This window comes from Eubalaena glacialis, chromosome 6 (assembly GCF_028564815.1).
Source record: "Eubalaena glacialis isolate mEubGla1 chromosome 6, mEubGla1.1.hap2.+ XY, whole genome shotgun sequence".
Lineage (NCBI taxonomy): Eukaryota > Metazoa > Chordata > Mammalia > Artiodactyla > Balaenidae > Eubalaena > Eubalaena glacialis.
Window position 1 is genome coordinate 87361453 of NC_083721.1, and position 19049 is coordinate 87380501.

The 19049-nt window shown below is 35.4% G+C and overlaps 2 protein-coding genes across 11 annotated transcripts in view; one reads left to right on the plus strand and one right to left on the minus strand.

The window, feature by feature from the left end:
* Positions 1-848: 848 nt before the first annotated feature.
* On the plus strand, positions 849-18719 carry DNAJC19 (DnaJ heat shock protein family (Hsp40) member C19). 6 transcript variants are annotated; one of them, XM_061194454.1, is made up of 7 exons: positions 859-934; positions 1705-1756; positions 1836-1909; positions 2920-2999; positions 3737-3807; positions 5096-5173; positions 18511-18554. In XM_061194454.1, exons 1-6 carry the CDS (start codon positions 932-934, stop codon positions 5164-5166), a joined length of 351 nt encoding a protein of 116 aa, XP_061050437.1. In that variant the 5' UTR covers positions 859-931; the 3' UTR covers positions 5167-5173; positions 18511-18554. The 6 variants fall into 6 exon arrangements, with proteins under 6 accessions (XP_061050440.1, XP_061050437.1, XP_061050438.1 ...); XM_061194455.1 differs by lacking the exon at positions 18511-18554 and adding an exon at positions 6321-6719; XM_061194456.1 differs by lacking the exon at positions 5096-5173 and having other exon boundaries at positions 18511-18719.
* FXR1 (FMR1 autosomal homolog 1) overlaps positions 13582-19049 on the minus strand; it is a 56112-nt gene continuing 50644 nt past the window's right edge. For 3 of the 5 annotated variants that reach the window (XM_061194450.1, XM_061194448.1, XM_061194451.1), the window contains exons 16-17: positions 14785-14876; positions 13582-14043 (exon numbers count right to left, since the gene is read on the minus strand). In XM_061194450.1, the coding sequence (XP_061050433.1) occupies positions 13873-14043; positions 14785-14876 (263 nt within the window). In that variant the 3' untranslated portion in view covers positions 13582-13872. Of the gene's footprint in view, positions 14044-14784; positions 14877-18525; positions 18607-19049 lie in introns of all 5 variants that reach the window. The other 2 variants (XM_061194453.1, XM_061194452.1) reach the window with 2 other exon arrangements.

The following is a 19049-nucleotide window of genomic DNA, read 5'->3' on the forward strand; positions in this document are numbered from 1 at the left end:
GTGGGAATTAACTCCAAATTTATTTTGATCATCCAAACATCACATTGTAAAATTTCCATTACTGTCTCCATTATTTTTCTCTTCTCCTTTTATGTAGGGATATATGAAACATACTCTGTAAGGGCAAAACCAAACACTACTTTTTACTTTGAGAAGGGGAGAAATTTTAAATAGCATTTTTCAGTTGTGGTGATTTTGAGATCCCATGATCAGAATATTAACTGTCCTTTAAGTAGTAATTCCATTCCACAAAACCAAACGCCAAACTTTCACACAAGTTCCTGTCAAGTCACATATTTAAACAAAGTATTCTAAATAAATGAATGCTACAGAACCCCCGAAACAATGTGGTTTGCTCCTTTGATTTTCTGGAACATCTTTTTGCTATACTGTGCCGCTACATACTTATTTGCCTTCATGGTGGACTTGTTACGGCATGTTTAAGAATATTCATTACTCTTGGCAGTTATAAACAAAATAAATGCGAAATGGAGATGCTCAGATGCAGGCAAAAAAAAAAAAAAAACGTTCAGAGTGTAGCTACACCGTATTTGCTCACGCCCTTCTATACCAATACCCTTCCCCGAAAGAATTTCCAAATACTCTAGGCCCAGGCGCAAAGGACAAAACAAGGAAAAGCCCCACCTTTGAGCCCAGCAAGGAGGTGATCCGCCCACCCACCAACCAATCCGAAGTCGTGTTCTCCACCTGCCCACGGCTTGAGCGACCATTTCCTTCCCGTCCGCTGTCCCCTTTTACGACAGTTTTCCGGCCTAGTTTACGGCCGCCACTGCCGTATTTCCTGGGGCGCCAGTGTCTGGGCGGTTTGTACGCGCTGGTGGTGGCCGCGTCGCTTTGTGGTAGAGGCGTAGAGTTGGTGGGGTGGGATGAACCGCGCTCCCGGTGGAAGCAGAGGAGCCGAGCGGGAACCATGGTGAGTTCCGCCTTCGGGCCTCTTGGGCGATCTCAGGCCCAGGCCTTAACCTCTGCTCAAGGTCTGGGAGGAGAGGAGCCGCAGATGTCTCCCTAATGCGACTCAGAGCTGGGGGTGTAGCGCCCCGGAGAGTCACCCTCTAGGACACAGAGCTGTTGCCTCACCCCTCTCGGGCCTTTGTGCCTGCCGTCCGTGGGGCTCGGAGGTTAGTGGAAACGCATTTGATTATACCTGCTGTTCCCCTAACACATCCTCGCAGTCCTTTCTCTACATTGCTCTTTCCCCTTTTCTCTTGCTGACACACCTCTTCTCGATTCCTGAACGTATTTGGCCGAAGGTGCTATGAGAAGCTAGTCTCTTAGTTAAGCCTACGTTTAACGGTGAATCAGAATTTACAGGAAATCTCTGTAAACAGTTCTCCCTTCTCTGGCAGAAACTTTATTTCCGTTGCTCTTGATTGAATTTTAATGTGACTTCACTTGCCCGGAGGTGAAAGAGAAGTTTTCAAGGGGAGGGGAATTACCCTTTTCACTGTTGTATAAGTAAATAAGCAAATCGACTTGGCTTTTTTTTTCCTGAGTGAAAAATCCCATACCTTTTCAATGCATTGGATATAAAATTTGCAGGATCATTGGGCAGAATATTTTCATCCTAAAAGTTATTTCTCCCGTTGAAATAAAACTTGTAATAAGTTGGAATGGGAGAATGGGCATGATAGGGAAGGGTGAGAATGAGAGAAATGAATATTTTACTCTGCTTCCCCTTACCAGGCCAGTACAGTGGTAGCAGTTGGACTCACCATTGCTGCTGCAGGATTTGCAGGTTTGTTTATGGTTTGGGGGTGGAACCGAAGTAGAGGAGGTTGCGGACTTTTTAATTATTTTATTGCTTTTGTTTTTAGGCCGTTACGCTTTGCAAGCCATGAAGCATATGGAGCCTCAAGTAAAGCAAGTTTTTCAAAGTCTACCAAAATCTGTAAGACTTCTTATTCAAGATTTTTGCCAATTCTTTGCTGTCTGTGTATGAAGCCTAGAGCCAGACATCCATGAAGTTCTAAGTGATTGCTTTGGACCCCTTCTCTTGCTTCCCACAAAGAAGGTTTAGAAGTTCTGAGCTTTGTAATGGTGCTACCCTAAAGAATCAAATGTTACATGTGACAGATTTGGGGAAGAGGTGTTAACAGTTTTAGTATCATGAAAGTTAATATCACTTTATTGTTCATACACCATTACCTTCAGCATCATCTGCTCTGCATCACAAACACAGAGGGATCTAGGGGTCTGAAGTGATCCATTTTTACTGTGTGGTTCTGGCACTCCCTAACAGATATTACTTGGGTAACACTTCAGTTAATTGGGCTCTAGAGTATGACTGAATGTGATGATCATACCTTCTGTGGTCTAAATTCAGAATGAATATGATTTTGACAGCCTGTAGAGTATTGCTTTTTATTGTTATGATTGAATGTGACAGAGTAGGGTAATGGTAGGTTTTACCAATATAATTTCTGACATACCAAGGTCAGTGTATCTAATAGCCTGATTTTCTCAATATATATCTTAAAGTCTTGTTTTAGTAGTTGCCTTGAACCTCAAAATGTCCTTGAACCACTTGTCTCAAAAGATCTCTGAATCCTCTAAAGCACTTGTTCTAAAACATGTAGTCATATTCTGAGATCAAATTTTTATCTAGAACATGGCTAGCTTGGAATAATCTTCCCTTCACTCCCAGAAGAACTGGCTTTGAGGCACTGTTATTTTGTCTTGTATCTTCAAGACAGTTTAGATTGTCTGGGGGGGAAAAATATGGATGTTTAATGATCATTAAAATATTTGTTGCTATTTATAAAGTTAAAATACCATAGGAACTGCACTTAGTTTTCTGAAGTGTCTTAGTTTTTCTGCTGGTTCTGTGAACATTTATAGACATTTTTTAGCAGCTTTCAGTTTGATAATCTTTTCTTACAAATGTATTTCCACTTTCAGGCCTTCAGTGGTGGCTATTACAGAGGTGGGTTTGAACCCAAAATGACAAAACGGGAAGCAGCATTAATACTAGGTGTAAGGTAAAATAATTTCTCACATTTTTCATATTTTTCTTCCAAATTTAGAGCTATAAGCAAGTGTAAGAAAGACCTTCTCTCTTTTATTAGGAGAGAGTTATTCTATTATGTACACTTTTTTTAAATTTTTATTTTTTTTTTTGGCTGCACTGTGCGGCATGCGGGATCTTAGGTCCCTGACCAGGGATCTAATCCATGCCCCCTGCAGTAGAAGCATGGAGTTTTAACCACTGGACTGCCAGGGAAGTTCCACCTATTACATTTTTAAGATCTAAAGATTCCCTACAAAAGTCCAATGAGAAGGTCTAATGACGCATGAGTACTTTTTAACTCATTGAAGGTAGATTTTTCAACAGATAATCACAGTGCTCAATATTGTTCTCTGTAACGGAGTAACAAATTTTTTTGTGATGAAATTCTGCCTTCATTTCCAAATACTTAAACATATTTAAACATACTTTTCAATAAAAGGATTGTTGTAATGAATAGTTAAAAGTTCAACTAAATTTTTAAGAATGCCTTATTTTTCTAAGGAGCTCTGTTTAGTTCTGTGATTCAGAATATTAACTTCCTAGTGTGTTAGAGAAGAGGTTCCCAAATAGCTTTTCATACTGTTGTGTTGACTTACTCGTTTCACAATTTTTTTTCAGTTTCATAATTTTTAATTGACCTTTATATAGTTTTTTAATGTGACTCAGAACTACTCTGAAGTATACAATACCTTTTCCTTTTTAAATTAGCCCTACTGCCAATAAGGGAAAAATAAGAGATGCTCATCGAAGAATTATGCTTTTAAATCACCCAGACAAGGGTAAGTATCATTAAACTATTGTTAACACATTTTGTTGGAGTAACTAATTGTTATTAATAGGATAATTTTGTATCTAATTCTTGGCTATTATAAGGGAAATGCCTAGATCTGTTTGTGAGCAGTGTCTCCCAGGCTGGATCCATTTGTTTAGGTATCTTAAAAGAGTAAGTTCTGAGTGAAAAATTTATAGACTAATCAGCAGATCTAGTAACTACTATAATTTGGAAGTAGTGATAAGCATTAACCGTGTTTTGAGATCTGCAGTTGTGATGTGACTTACAATAGTGAGTCTCAAATACTGCTACTACTACTACTGTTTGGGGTGGGGGGTGTCTACATTCTTACCTAAGGAAAATGTTGAATTTCAGTTAATGAAACTAATAAAACTTCTAATTTTTTTCCTATCCATTTAGACCTTTTAACTAGTGGTTACCTAGTTAGAAACCTATAGGATGTATTTATTAGTTTCTGATACACTTCTAAGCAGCCTAGGCTGTGTTGAAAGATCAAGTGGAATACCAAAATGTAGACCACAAAATCCATGTTCCAGTGTTTAAGTCCTTTTACTTTACAGGAGAAGCCTGTCATTAAGAAAGAGGGTTTTGAGCTTAAACAGGGTTGTAATTGGTTGGTATCTGACTGCATAACCTTTTACAAAACTTAGCTTATACTAACTGGAAGGCTCTTGATTCTGTAGGTCTAGGGTGGAGCCCATAAATTTGCATCCTAACTAAGCTTTTTACTGATTGCTGGTGCTTGCTGGTCTGAGGGCCACACTTTTTTGAGAATCACTCAAATCACTGCTGCAGTTTAGTAGGAAAGCAGATGTAGGTGACATCCTGAAGGGACTGTTGATAACAGGAAAAGGATATAAAGCAAAGTGGGGTCTTCCCAACTAAGCTCAGCACCTCTGAAAATTTCATGGTTTTAAAATAACACAGTACGATAAATTGGTGTTTATGACTTGTGATCATCATGAAAAGTTAACTTACACTATTTCAAAGTCACATAAGTATGAGAATTTTTTTAAATCTTATTTCTATCAATTTAAGCTTTTTCAAAAGGTGCCATTTTTTGTGGAAATCTCCCTCCCATTGGTCAAATATATTAACCATGTTTTTGGTCATCCAGTTCCAGTGCCACAGTTATTTAAAAAAGTCAAAAGTTCATTTCTGCTCATTTCACCTCTTAGATAAGCATAGGAATTCTTGAAGCAAGAGAATAGCTTTTCACGAAGCAGAAATTGGAGAGTCCATATTATAACTATTCCTTTTTTTTCTTCCTGTAGGAGGATCTCCTTATATAGCAGCCAAAATCAATGAAGCTAAAGATTTACTAGAAGGTCAAGCTAAAAAATGAAGTAAATGTATGATGAATTTTAAGTTCTTACTCATTTATGTATATGAGTACCAGCTTTTTATAATAAAATGCCTCAAAGCTACACATTTTAAAAATTAGCATAAGCTAAATGAAAGCCTTGGTATAAATTTGAGGATTTAAAATCGGATTATAGAATATTTGTAGGTTAATACTCAATAATTATGGATAAATGCATGCCATTTGAAGTGTTCATTACTCATTTGTCAAATAATTTGGTACCTATTTCAAGACAAGGTGAACAAGATAGTCTCTCCCTGAAGGAATCCCCAATCTGATGGGAGACTGATAAACTGATAATTAAAATACAATGTGAAAATAATTAAAATACAGTGTAATAAATATGATGGAATTAGCACAGGTTGTTATAGTAGGGGCTCATCTCATTAAGACAGGCGGCTGTTCAAGGTACAGAGGACTCCCCGAACCACTTAGAACCTTGAACTTAAAAGTGAATTTAGCCACAACTTAACCTAAGAAATTGATCTAGGTATGTATTTATCACTTATATCAGTGATAAATCTGAATTGTTTCAGATTTCATACATTAAAAACTGTAACAGTATGATAAAGATTTGAGAATACAAGTCTTGTTTTTAATCAAGAAAGTACATACATTTTATTTAGCTAACCCCTTAAAAGAGACTGACCATTTATAAACTACTTTAATTGGTTATTTTTTTACATAATCAAGTTTCACATTTGTTAAAACACAATTAGTGAAACTGAAAAGCTCTCCGTTATCAAAATATAACTAAGGACTCGAGAATTCATACACTGATATATTTAAATGACAAATGGGTAAATGGCTATTGGTCTAACAAAAAATATGTAAGGATCATAACCAGAGGACCTATCTAAAACACCTGAGGTTAAAATAGCTATTTTGTGGTCAGCCAGAATACTTAATTTTCAGTTCTGAGATGATAAATACTACTACCTACAATCTGAACTTTCTTAAATCGTCCTAAAGTTATTAATGGGGAACACAAAGATTTTCAAGGTCAAAATAATGGAGGTGGTCATATTTAGCACTGGAATGTGTTTAGGGACATGTCAAAATGGAGGTATATCTGCTTTTATTTTCCATCCCATTTCCTCATTCAAAATCTGATCAAGTTCATTTGTCATATTTAGAGTATGACGAAGCACTTGGCTGTTTCCAGGGACAAGGGGGTATGAAGGTACAGTTGATTCTTGTTATTCAAAGTAGTTGTGTTCTATAAAGTCACTGAGAATACTAAATTAGTGAATCCTGAACCACTCTTCCTAGGGGTTTCCTGTGAGCCTCTGGTCACAACATTTTTGTCAACCAGTGAATATATAATCTTGTTTACAAGTGTTTCTGTTTAAAGACATCTTATTTAATATATGTTGATTCATTAACATTAAATTCACAGCCAATAACATTGTAACTCATGCCAATCCATCACAGCCTTCTTGCATTTAGGAACCCTAGGCAGCAGCACTTCACTATGCTTTGGGGCCATCTTAAACAGTGAAATCACCAATAAAAAGGACAAGAATGCAAAAAACTTGGCATTAAATGGACCATGAAAAGGATGCTTATTTACAGTAGGAAAACTGAAACAAGGCAGAGCATTACTTTGTAGGTACCGGGTGACTCATTTTCACACTTTGCATGTCCACAACCGACCAGGAAATCACCGTGACTGTTGACTTTGGAGGTACGAACTTGAAAATAAGGAATCCGCTAATAATGAGGATCAACTGTATTCTGGCTTACTAGCCTTTTATTTCAGTCCTTTGGACTAGTCAAAAAAAATGTTTATGAACAAGAGCTTTAATTAAGGAGAAGAGATATTATCAACTAAAAAGCAAATTTTTCAAATAGAAAATATGCCCAAAGGCATTCAGGCATTAACTTTAAAAAGGAAAACTTCATGTTGAAGGTATACTTTTGAGTGTTTAATGCAAAAAACAGCATACCTGTTTCTAAGATAAGTATTGAGACAATGGAAACCACTTTAAAATAATACTAAGGAGAACAGCAGACCACATTTTTCTTTCATAGTAATGTTTTATTTTCTCTAGGCTTACCTTTTTCAAGTAGAAGAATCCATATTTCATTGAAAGCTGTTAGGCAAACCTACCATTTTTCTTGGGTAAAAAAGTCATCTTTTTTATGAGGGCTCTAGATCATGGTAATTGATGCAAGTATGATGATCTATAAGAGAGCCTTCATCTTTTAATGGTATTTTCTTACAAAATGTTTGTGTATTATTAACATTTATTGACTATTTACAATGTGCTAGCGTTGTGCTAAGCATTTCCCCCTTACCCAGTAGTAGTTACTATTACATTTTACAAGTAATGAAATTGAAGTTCAGTGAGGTCAAGATACTTGCCTAAAGCAACATGCTGGCTGAGAAAACTGATCTTTCTCAAACCCAAAGTTCTACGCTGTTAACCTCTACACTGTGGTACCTTTCACAAATCTGATAACCCAGGGATGTTTTCCTTGATGGTACTGAGATGTGTGTCTGGTACTTGTCATTACACTTCTGCCTTGGGCCCTTTTTATCCACTGGTCCTTTCAGATATAGACTTCTTTAAAAGGGAGGAAGATAATGGTTGAATATAGGACTAGGGAATAGGAGGTACAGGTTTCAAGTGAAACTTCTGGTATAATAGCCAGGCAACTTTGAGCAAGGTATCTATGCACTTAGGGCTCTGCTTCCTCATCTGTTAAGAGGGGGGGAAAAAATAACAGCCAACTTAAATTGTGAAGATTTCTCCACATTTTATGGATAGGAAATTGAAAAACTAGAGCAAATGCTTTCTGAAGTTGCACAGCTACTGAAACTATAAGCCCTGAATATTTCTCCACATTTTATGGATAGGAAATTGAAAACCTAGAGCAAATGCTTTCTGAAGTTGCACAGCTACTGAAACTATAAGCCCTGAATATTTCTCCACATTTTATGGATAGGAAATTGAAAACCTAGAGCAAATGCTTTCTGAAGTTGCACAGCTACTGAAACTATAAGCCCTGAATATCTTCTCCAATTTACTAGGTTCATTTATAATTTGGTTCTCTATGTATTAGTCCTTAATACATGCCTATTCACAGCCTTAATGTTTAGAACTGGCATACCAGAGCTTTAGTTTCCTTACTTAGCCTCTTCCCTTTTGCCTTCATTGGGCCTCTAAGTTGACAATAGAGGAGTCCTATGCTACTTACTAAACTTTATAAACCTGCTTTGCTGGTGATGAAAGTAGGCTGTAATGGGTGGTCCTGAAGTAGAATCTTTTTCCACCCTTATTTTTAAGCAAATTCTCTTGCCTTCAGCTGTTTTACAAATGATGGGAATATCTATAGAAGCATTTAACAAGTCATACAGACCCAAACCATTCAAGAAATAATTGAGAACATGTATGAAAATAGATGGAACACAAGCCCATTTTCTGATTCTAGAAGCTTGGTTATATAGTTTTCTCTGCTATCCTTAATTTCCTGTGCTCTAAATCACAACAAACAGAAGCAAGAAGGGTAAAAGGCAGCTAGATGTAAAATGAGAAGTGGAAGAAACTGGATAACTAGTATCTTAACACAGGGTAAAAACCTAAACATGTTGGACTATGCCACACTAAAAAGCTATGTAGTATTCGGCACACTGAAAATTTATGTTCTACCTTAAAGAAAACTTTGTATCAGAAGTAATTTAAATTAACCCAGGCAGAATGCTTCATTTAAGAGTTAACCAAGCTTAAGTTTAAACACTTCAGGCTAAAATACTGAGTTCTACTGTTTCAGTGAGAATTTATAAGGCATCTTTCTGTTAACAACCTATAAAAGTTGTTTTGCATTTCAGAAGTGATGGGGTCATATTTTGTTCAACATAAATGATCCCCCAAACATGTTAATTACAATGAAAATTTAGAAACTGGCTCCAAAACTTAAAAGGACAGAATATGGTAGAAAGAAATCTATAAATCTGAGGTAAAGTAAAAAGCACTTACTTAGAATGCTAGAATAGGTTTTTGGTTAAAGAACCCTGGACTGAGAGTAACCTTGAGTACCAGGAAACTTAAATGACTTAAGCTCTGCTTTTTGTTGCTGGCACTGTCGTTCAGTGTTGTGTATCTGCTTAGAGCCAACTGTTGCTTTAGCAATAGGATATAGAAAGAGCTTCTATCCAGTGTTAACCTATTATTCCTGACCCAATGACAAGGTTGTAGTCCAGTGTTAGGGTATAATCTGGAACAAGTTAACACTTGCTGTGACCTTAGTGCTGTTTCAGTTAATGGAATTTCAAGTGAAGTATTTACGTGACATTTTTCTTCACAACCTGAAAACAGCAAGGTGAAAAATGAAGTTCAAAGAGGTTGAGGTATGAGCTCCAGAGAACAATTAAGCACAGATTAGTTCATCTAGAAAAACTATGGGAAATTTTCTGTAATGAAAACAGTCTCTAACCTAGAAAATGAGTAGCTACATTTGAAAATCCATCAAGTAAAAAGGGTACGAAACATTCAGAAAATATCCCTGTGGTTTCACCCTAATTTGAGAAACTGCTAACTAGTATACTTAATAGTGGGGCTTTGAAATTGAGAATGTTAGTGAAAAATAATTCTGCCCTTTTTTTATCTTTAGATTGCATACAATATAGCTGGAAATGTCTGGGACAGATATAAATAGAAAACACACACCATTTTAATTCAGCATACTCCTTGAGAGTACACAAGACTATGGTTAAGTATCACACAGTGTCTAACATATGATTACACTCAAGTTATATTGAAAGGCCTTTATGGGATCACCTAATCTGGGACTCTCTAGTTAGATGAAACGGAATATAGAAAAAGTTTGTACAACTAAGATAGTAACTCCCAATTCTGTGCTTCAGTACCCTGAAATAGTAATATAGAAGATGGATGAATCTGACTCTAAAGTGACCCACTGATAAACCATTTTAAAAAACAAAATTAATATTTTCCTTATAGAGTATGCACCTCCCTCATCCAATAATTAGGGGTTTTCTGGATGATTAGACCCTTGCTTGGATTTCTGGAGTAAATGATTATACCTTAAAATGTATTATTAGGTTGAACCATAAGAAATTGTCTCTTCTGTGGGTCAAAACTGGTCAGCTCCCAGCAATTTCCTATGGTTCAACGTAACTGACGTTTTCAACCAGCAGTTGAGTGCAATTTCAAATTACCACCACTTGCCAAAAGTTTTACTATAGCAGATTGCAATTATTGCTTTATTGCAAGTTCCCTGAAATAAAACCCAAATGCTGTCGTAGGTTAATCATGGGTTATAAGTGATTATCCATTCAAGCATCCTAGTAAAAAACTAAAATTTTAAAATAAGCAATCAGCAAATTCACTATATCAGATATCCTTATAAAGGGTACAGGGGATCCAAATTGTAAATAGCAAAGATAGGGAGACTGAGATTTTACAATGCACACCCTACTTGTTGCCTTTTGGAATTTTGCTAAACCCACAGATCCAGTTCAAATCCAAGTTCCTTGAAGCCTTAGAAAATCTATGAAAGTAATTTTCCTTTATTCATTTCCAATAACCGCCAATCATCTGCTTACGGCACAAGCTCACTGTAGGCACAGCCTATGAGAATATTAACTAGTTGGTTTCAATCTGAAAAAAGTCAATCTGTTTGCAGAGGACACAAATGGTAGGTGCTATTTCCCAATCTACCAGCAATATTCACTTAACATACCAACTCTGCAGAGACCCTTCTGAGGTTAAACACGACTCATAGCAAACAGTAGCTACAAAAATACTTCCAAAGGTGATGGATCCCAGCCACAAAAGAACGGCTGACATGAATGGAGATCCAGAACAAATAGTAAAACACCAGCTTAGTGTTTTCCTGTTCTTTGGTTATTTTGCTTGTCTGTATATACCTGGACTTGCTTTTTAAAGAACATTTACTTAAGCTACTACCTCCCTCAGCCTTGTCCTAAGCAACGTCTCAGTTTTCATGAACTCACTGGTTTGATATGCTGTTACCTCCACATTAAAATAGAGTTACTTAAAATTAAGACTTTTATGTATCCCTATTATAATTTTAACAGTGGTGACTGACCTGTCAACAGAAACCCATACCATTTTGCGAAAGTTTTAGGCCCGTGGAAGGCTTAGAAGAGTGATGCCAAACCCAAGAATCCTAGGCTTCCCAAGGCTTCAGGAAAAGACCATTTTTACCCCCATGTAATCTCAGCTCTTAATTCATGATTTAGTTCAGATATCATACACGATTTCATATATGTATGCTGAAACAATATTTAAGCTGCACAAAACCTTTTGGGGGGGTGGGTCTGGGGGGCTGACAAGCGTTCCCATAGCAACATTCCATGTAACTAGTAGCCAAAAAAGATGCACCCCTCAAACTAAGTTTGGAAGGCTACCTCTATCAAGAATATTTACCTTTGGGGAGTGGGCTTTTCACTTCTGAATCTGAGCATGTGCTATTAAAAAAAAAAAAAAAGATAAAAGGCCTATCATGATTCTGCAGTACATATTTTTAAAGGACACTGGGATTAGTCATTTGTAAATAATGAAATCTTAATACTTATTTCTTAGAATCTGGTTATTAGTTCTAAAAAAACTCCCTGGGCTACACCCACTTAAGATGATTTTGTGTTTCTTCCGTTCCCATTGAAACAGTCTTTACAGGAGGATTTTAGTGAATATTCTACCCGGAAGAACATGAAAAATCATATTTTCTTTATGCCATATTTACTGATTTGGGGATTAATGAAAATTCTTCTCATACCTTATAGTTAATTTGTAACTCTACTATTGAAGAGAAGAATAAAAAGCCCAACAATTTTACGTGTTTCTGACTTCGGTGGATTAAAAAAAAAAATTTGTGGGTAATTTTATTAGGATATGAAATTACTTGATACTATTATTCAATGTTCAAGGACTGCACTATTCACACTACACCTTAAAATTTTCAGTTATCAGCGTTTTAGGAAAAAGCATGTAATATCACATCTTTAACCTCAACAGTAATAAATTTCAGGGCTAGGGTTTTATATACACTGACCTGGCAAATATTTTTAACTATAACCTGAATTGTCCTTCAGCCATAAATTAAAATCACTTAGCTTTTTTATGCACATAACAAATTAACACAAATTATGCACATAAAAAATACTTTTCAGATGCCAAGTGAAAGAGCTGTCTTTCTTCTTGCTCAGTAGTTTTTATATAATATTGTAGAGCAACTCCCATAAACCCACAATTACTTGATATCACCTTGCAACACACTTCGCGTAAGTTTGTATCTTCCTAAAATTAAGACATCTGGCTAAAATATTTACAAAAAATCCATTCATTAGTATGAGAACCTTTAAAATTATTTCCTTGAGAACCAAAAATCAAGTTAGTGACATTCCTTATTTAAAAACTGCTCATTGTACTTCTTTATAAAAATAACTTTAATAAAGAATCAAAGGCAAAAGTAAAATTCTGGATTTTACCCCAATGCCTTCCAAAAGTTGCCTATGATTAGGATTTTGTTACAAAGACTTTCCTAGTATCAAATCTCTGATCAATACCCTAAACCATTCTATTCTAACACACTAAATTTTTTTAAGTACTAAGATTTCAGAGGATTCATTACAAAATGATAAATTGACCAGCTAATATTTTACTACTACTTATGAGCAAGTATAAATGCATCTTAAAAAGCAATCAGAATACTACTCTAGGCCTTTAAGTAGGTCCAACTACTTTTCAACAGTTGGTATAAAAAGTAGAAAGTTAAAAATCAGCAAATGGAAGATCAAAGTTTATTTACTACCTGCATACAAAAACATATTGCACATCAAACAACCAAAATCCAAAAAAAAAAAAAAAAAAAAAAGGAAAAGAAAAAAGAAAGAAAAAAGGGGGAAAAAAGAAAAGGAAAAGATACTCTACTGAAGACTAACATGTAGTTTATACAGAATAAACCTTCTGGAAATTGATCTTTTCAGTAGTTCAGGTTATGTCTGAATGGACATGACTAATTCAGCTTAGTGTTTTAACTAAAGCTATGTTTGATTTTTTAAATACTGTACACTTTAATAAATAAACCAAACAAAGCCTCAATGTAGAACAGTCACTGCCAATATCACCCAGTATCCCTGCAGATGAGAATTTAACAAATGTATTCCAGTGGCCTGCAGATTTTCCTCTACATACAGCATTTTAAAAACACATTAAAACAGACCAGTTTCCAGACTAAACTAATGAAGAAATTACAATTCAGTGCAAAATATCTTAGACTGCATTTCACTCTAGTTTTCCTCAGGTGAAGAAGTGGTTGCATATTATTAAAAATGTAACAAAAGCAGCTAATGCTTTCATAAAGAATATTCCCTTAGGTATCCCACCCCCCACCCACCTCCCCCCATCTCTGCCATATTTTGAAAACAAAATAACATTTCCTATAGCCAGCAACTTTTTTTAATGTTACATATACTATTCTCAAGGCACATCTGATGATATATTTTATAACACAGTAGGTGTCAAAGTATGTTTAACATATGATTTCTTCAGGATCCCTCCCCTTTCTGAATTCCAAATGGAGGAACTGAAAGTGCGATGTAAAGACTGGCGATCCATATTCTATCTTTGGCAAGCTTGTACAAGCACTATTGTAAAATGTAATGTAAAAGAACTGTAAACTAGGAACTTCTTCAGTTTATGAAACACCATTCAGGACTGCTGCTTCTTGAGTATTTTCTTCTTTTAAGGTATTAATCTTTTCTTCTCCTGGAGTACGCTGTAGCTTAGAAATTTCATCGCCAGAAGCACTAGTTGGGCCATTTATTGCCTTTTCTGAAGGACCATGCTCTTCAATCACATCTTTTGCCTGCCAAAGGGAGACAACTTTTTCAACTTCTTTATAAATGAAATCTATAGCTGAGGAGGAAAATAGCTACATAAACATTAATTAGCTAATAAATAATTTTAGTTTCACATACCACAATGGATCAAAGAATTAAAACATTCTTAAAATTCAAAACAAATACCAATGTACTCCACCTCTCTGGGCTTTTCAACTCTTTATCTCTAGTATCTAGCGGTGCATAAACCACAGGAAGAATCTGTACCTGTTTACTGAAAACTTGCACCTAATTTCATTTTAACCCCTGGAAAGCTCACCATATAAAAGATATAAACATTAATACCCTAAGTAACGCAAATAACCACCTACTTACTCACCTTTTTTTTGGAACTCACATTTACATATCAAATCCCTTAAAATATTTAAAAGAATTGAAACTTAAAGGTCTTTATCCACCACTGAGAAGAGGTATATTCAGCCTATTGCTCCCCAAATTAAGGCAACAGTCTCTATGCCCAGTATCTTTGGGCAGACTGAATTTTACGAATGCTATTTAGAGTTCTAAATGAAAGTATCTCAGGCTCAAGCATGCATATTTTCAGTTACCTGGGGCCAAAAACAAAATCAAGAGTAGTATTTAAAATATTACTGGTCTAACTGGGGAAACAAGTGATCATACAAGTAAGTTAAGAAGTGAAAATAAAACTAAACCATACCAAAAACAAAAACAAAAACACCAAAACCTACAGGTTAAATTCTCCTTACCATTTCTTTCTTGTTTTTAGCCAAAGTTTCCCTTGGGAGGTTTCTTTGTCTGCTCTGAGACTCAGCTCTAGAAATATAATCTGCAACTGTGACTGTTGAAGATGAGAAAAAAATTACAGGTGTTGAAAAAGTACTTCTAAAGTTTATTTATGGATAAAGAGTAATTTCACTTTTAAAATAAATTAATGGTGGGTTACCCAATTTCAAAATTTTCTTAAGCTGGGTACCACCTCCAACCAAAAACTAACCCTGAAAAATGTGCCTGTAGTTTAGTGCTGACTACGGAAGATTTCAAGCTGGAGAGCGAGGAAGCCTAGATTAAAGTCCTCTTCAACAAGAGTCCAGCCATTTGCTTCTGGTTAGTCTACAGTTGTGGGGTAAGTCTGACATAGAAATCCACAACCAAGAATAGGGAATGCAGCATTCTAAGCCCAGACAGTGTTTGCACTTATCAGTGGGGGAAAAAATGGGGCAAACTGGGTCAAATCGTGGTGTAGCATGCTTCAATTTGAAATTTTCATCAAAGATGTAAAAGATTTACTCAGAAATTAGTTGTTCTGGTTTTGTTTTTTTTTTAACATTTTTTTTTAAAGCACAGTAAGATATCCAAGTGTATTTTATGGTTCCTTTTTCACATTTCACACTAGAAACCATTCTGAGTAATCTAAAAAAAGTGCAAGCAAACTAAAGATGACAGAACACCAACCTAAAAACGTGGCCATTGATCATGGTGGGAAAAGGTCCACCATTAATTCAGTAACCACTCCCTTTCCCCATCTTGCCAATCTTTTTCAAGGGACTGACTGAAAAGGTGTTTGTGTTTGCAATGGCAGTAGGGATACGGGGAAAAGACTAACCCAAAGGGGAAAAGACTAACCCAAACTAACACCCTACTGCCAACCCAATTGCAACAAACTACCTCTGGTCTGCTAGTACACTGGACTGGCCTCACTTTATACTGCAGAACTTTCTCTTCAAGGACTTGCAACTTAGAATTCACAGATTTGAAGAAATATCAAAATAATCAGCCTCTTCCTTTCAAAGTATTTACTTTCCCTCAGAAACTGGTGAAGAAAAATCTCTGATTATGTGGAATACGGTGTACTTTAAATTATGGGAGCAAGTAAATTACGAAAAGAATTAAAACTCGGGTAAATTTAAAATTTAAAGTCACTACGTACGGGAAGAACTAGTCCATCAGGTTCAAATTATATGAAAATAAATCATTTTAATTAATAAAAAACTGGACTGTATTTACAATTCATTTTTCTTAATCATGAATTAACATGCTGACACCTTTCTTTATAAGATCCAAGAACTTTCTAGAACTATTAAAATGAATCTTTTTAAATCTCAAGGAAACAACTTAATTCAGAACTAATACACATCTTTAGAAACACCGCTAAATAAAGATGTTTCATGTCTAAAACTGTCTCTTTTCCTCCAAATTATAAGAAACTCAGTGTGCTCATTTTCGAGCTTTATAAATGGTCATTTAAATTCACTGTAAGTGAATTTATAAATACATTTAATAATAGTTTCCAAAATTGGGGAGAGGGATACTATCAAATCCACTTCATCATTATATCTACATACACAGAAGCAAAAGCATCCTAGGAAGTATTCTAGTTTGGAGAGCACCTTAATGAATTCATTGTTTCCATGGTTGAGCCCTCAGCGACACCTGGAAGAACTCAGCTACTTGGAAACCCTGATGCATAGACACATACTGCTAAATTTGAACACGTGACAATTCTTAGAACTCTTCATCCACTATGTACAGACAGAGAATAGTATACTTTGATACAGTTTATCAATTAATTAATAGGCACTTAGCTGGAAAGGTAAAAATTTATCAGTGCCCCTCCCCTACCAAAGGGAGGTAAAACTAAAAATAGCCTCAGTTAATTCAAAGAAAAACCTGTTTATAGCGAGTCTTTATAATACAAGACACTTAAAAGTTCAAAACAGATTAATAAGTATTTACAATATCTAGAAAAAAATTGAGGCAATTTGTGCAGCATAATTTGGACTCTAGAATTTAAGGGCTCCAAAGTTAATCCATTGGACACCAGTATACTGTCATACTTTTCTTAGTAAAGAATACTCACTGCTTAATTTATACCAAGGGCAACAAGAAATTCTGAGCAAATAAGAACAAATTAAATAATTGTTTATTTCAGAGAATGTTGACATTAACTTTGGATAGAAGCTGCCTTCGTAGAACTCCTTCCAGGGGCAAAGGAGAAAATGATGTGCTTTTTCCACCTATCCTATCTTGTGGGGGTGGGTGTGTGGGTGGGTGGGTGTGTGTGTGTGTTGGTTTGGGGGGTAGAGGGCACGCTGAGAAAGGCAATGAGTTCTAAAGAGGAAATCAGTACTTCCAAAGAACAGAGTAAAACAGGAATAAATGCAGTAAAGAACACAAATCATTGCTAAATTATTTAAAACTCTAAATTACTCAAGTTTCGATTAATACCATGCAGAAATCTCTTCCTCTTCTTTATCAAAGGCTTTTACGTTATTCCCTTTATGTCCTTTGACTTAGTAATGAACCACCCATCCACCTAGTTAATAAATTATGTTGTAATTTATTCTATCTCAAGCCCATACTACTAATAGCTTAAATTTCCTTATTTATAAAGTACAGCCAAAAACTGTATGCACTGCTATGCCAGCTTCAAAAAACAAAATAAATACAATCTCTTCATCTAAAAGATATTTCTAATGCTAAAGAGAGAGAAAAGAAGAGAAAACTAACATTTCCTGGAACCTTCTATTTTGACAATATTTAATTCCTTTTAAATTTACAACTATCTTTAAAACATGAACTTTCTTTTTCCCAAGAATGGAAATAATACCCTTAACCAGTTTTCCCAAATGTCTCTACAACCACTAAACTTAAAATTCTAAATAAAGATACTGGAATTTACATTCTTTATTTGGGGAAAACACAAGAATTTGCTTTGGAAAGAATGCAAAATTGATTAGTTTAAAAGGGGTTTATTTCTGGTGCACACAGTTTCTTCATTGTAAATATACATGTGATTCTCCATACAAAGGAAATGGAATTATGTTCAAGATAGTATAGACACAGCAAACAAGTTTCTTTGAAGTTACTAAAAATTATATCTACTTAAATTAACATTCTAAAACTAAGTAAGTACTATTAATTTGAATAGTTAGTAGGTGTAAGGGAAAAGGCATCACACTACAATAAACAAAAACATAACATGCATTCCTCTTACTAGGAAAAAGACACTTTCAAGTACTTTTTCATTTATACTTTTTTTTTAAACTGTGGGTATGAGAAACCCCACAAAAATGAGGTGCTGAACCCAGATATAGTAAGCAGGCACCATGCAAAAGCTGCCCAGTTTTGCCAATCAACCTCAATCACAATCTACAACATAGTTCCTGGGATGGCAGGCCCCAACTCAAGAATGCAGAATCTGCCAAGTGGACAAAATAGCGGTCTTCTCAACAGTATTTCCATGTAAAAAAATTGAGACACAACATTAGTTCAATTAGACGGGTTTACTACACATTTACGGTGTGAAGGAAGAATGCATTTTCTTAAGAGTAGTAGTCGTATTAGTTGAGTAAACAATTTATGCAATGCACATCTTGAATGTATATGCACAGGTGTACACGTAAGTATAATATATTTAGAAAGCAGACACATGACATTTTTTTTTCATGCTTGTAACCTGGTGTTGTCAACAGGTCCACGCAAGTTACCTGGCTGTCTATCTTCTGCCTGACCCCTGAAACGACGCCTGCGGCTACGATTGCGTCGCTGGGGTTTTTTTTCACTATCATCTGTAATTGCAAAGTTCACCATGAACTATTCTGACAAAAACAAAGCAAAAAAAATAAAAAAGCAAAAAACTTCTTTCCTTCAAAGATTTAAAGAAGGGGAAAGAACCTTTTAATTAAACAGGAAAGATAAAACAATACACATTACTCACAGGAAAAATACTTTTGTAGTTTGAAACATTCCTACTACATTAAAAATGGAATTATCATCCAGAAATTAAGAGGGTTTTAACTCTTGATTAAACTCTAAGACTTAATTTAAATTATCATCATTCAGGAATAAAGTTTTCCTTTTTTTACCAAAGTTAATGACATTTTAGCCCTCTGGAAATCAATGCCTACTCAGTATACACACCTTCATTAGTGTCATTTATAGTAACATTTAAAGAGGCAAACTGAAAGCCCAATTTTGGTTGAGAACAGTAAGAGTATTAAGTGCCTTGCAG

Coding starts and splice junctions, on each gene's coding strand:
- DNAJC19 (XM_061194454.1), top strand. Junction 1,757..1,835: donor TGCTGCTGCAGGATTTGCAG/GTTTGTTTATGG, acceptor TTTTGTTTTTAG/GCCGTTACGCTTTGCAAGCC. Junction 3,808..5,095: donor TTTAAATCACCCAGACAAGG/GTAAGTATCATT, acceptor TTCTTCCTGTAG/GAGGATCTCCTTATATAGCA.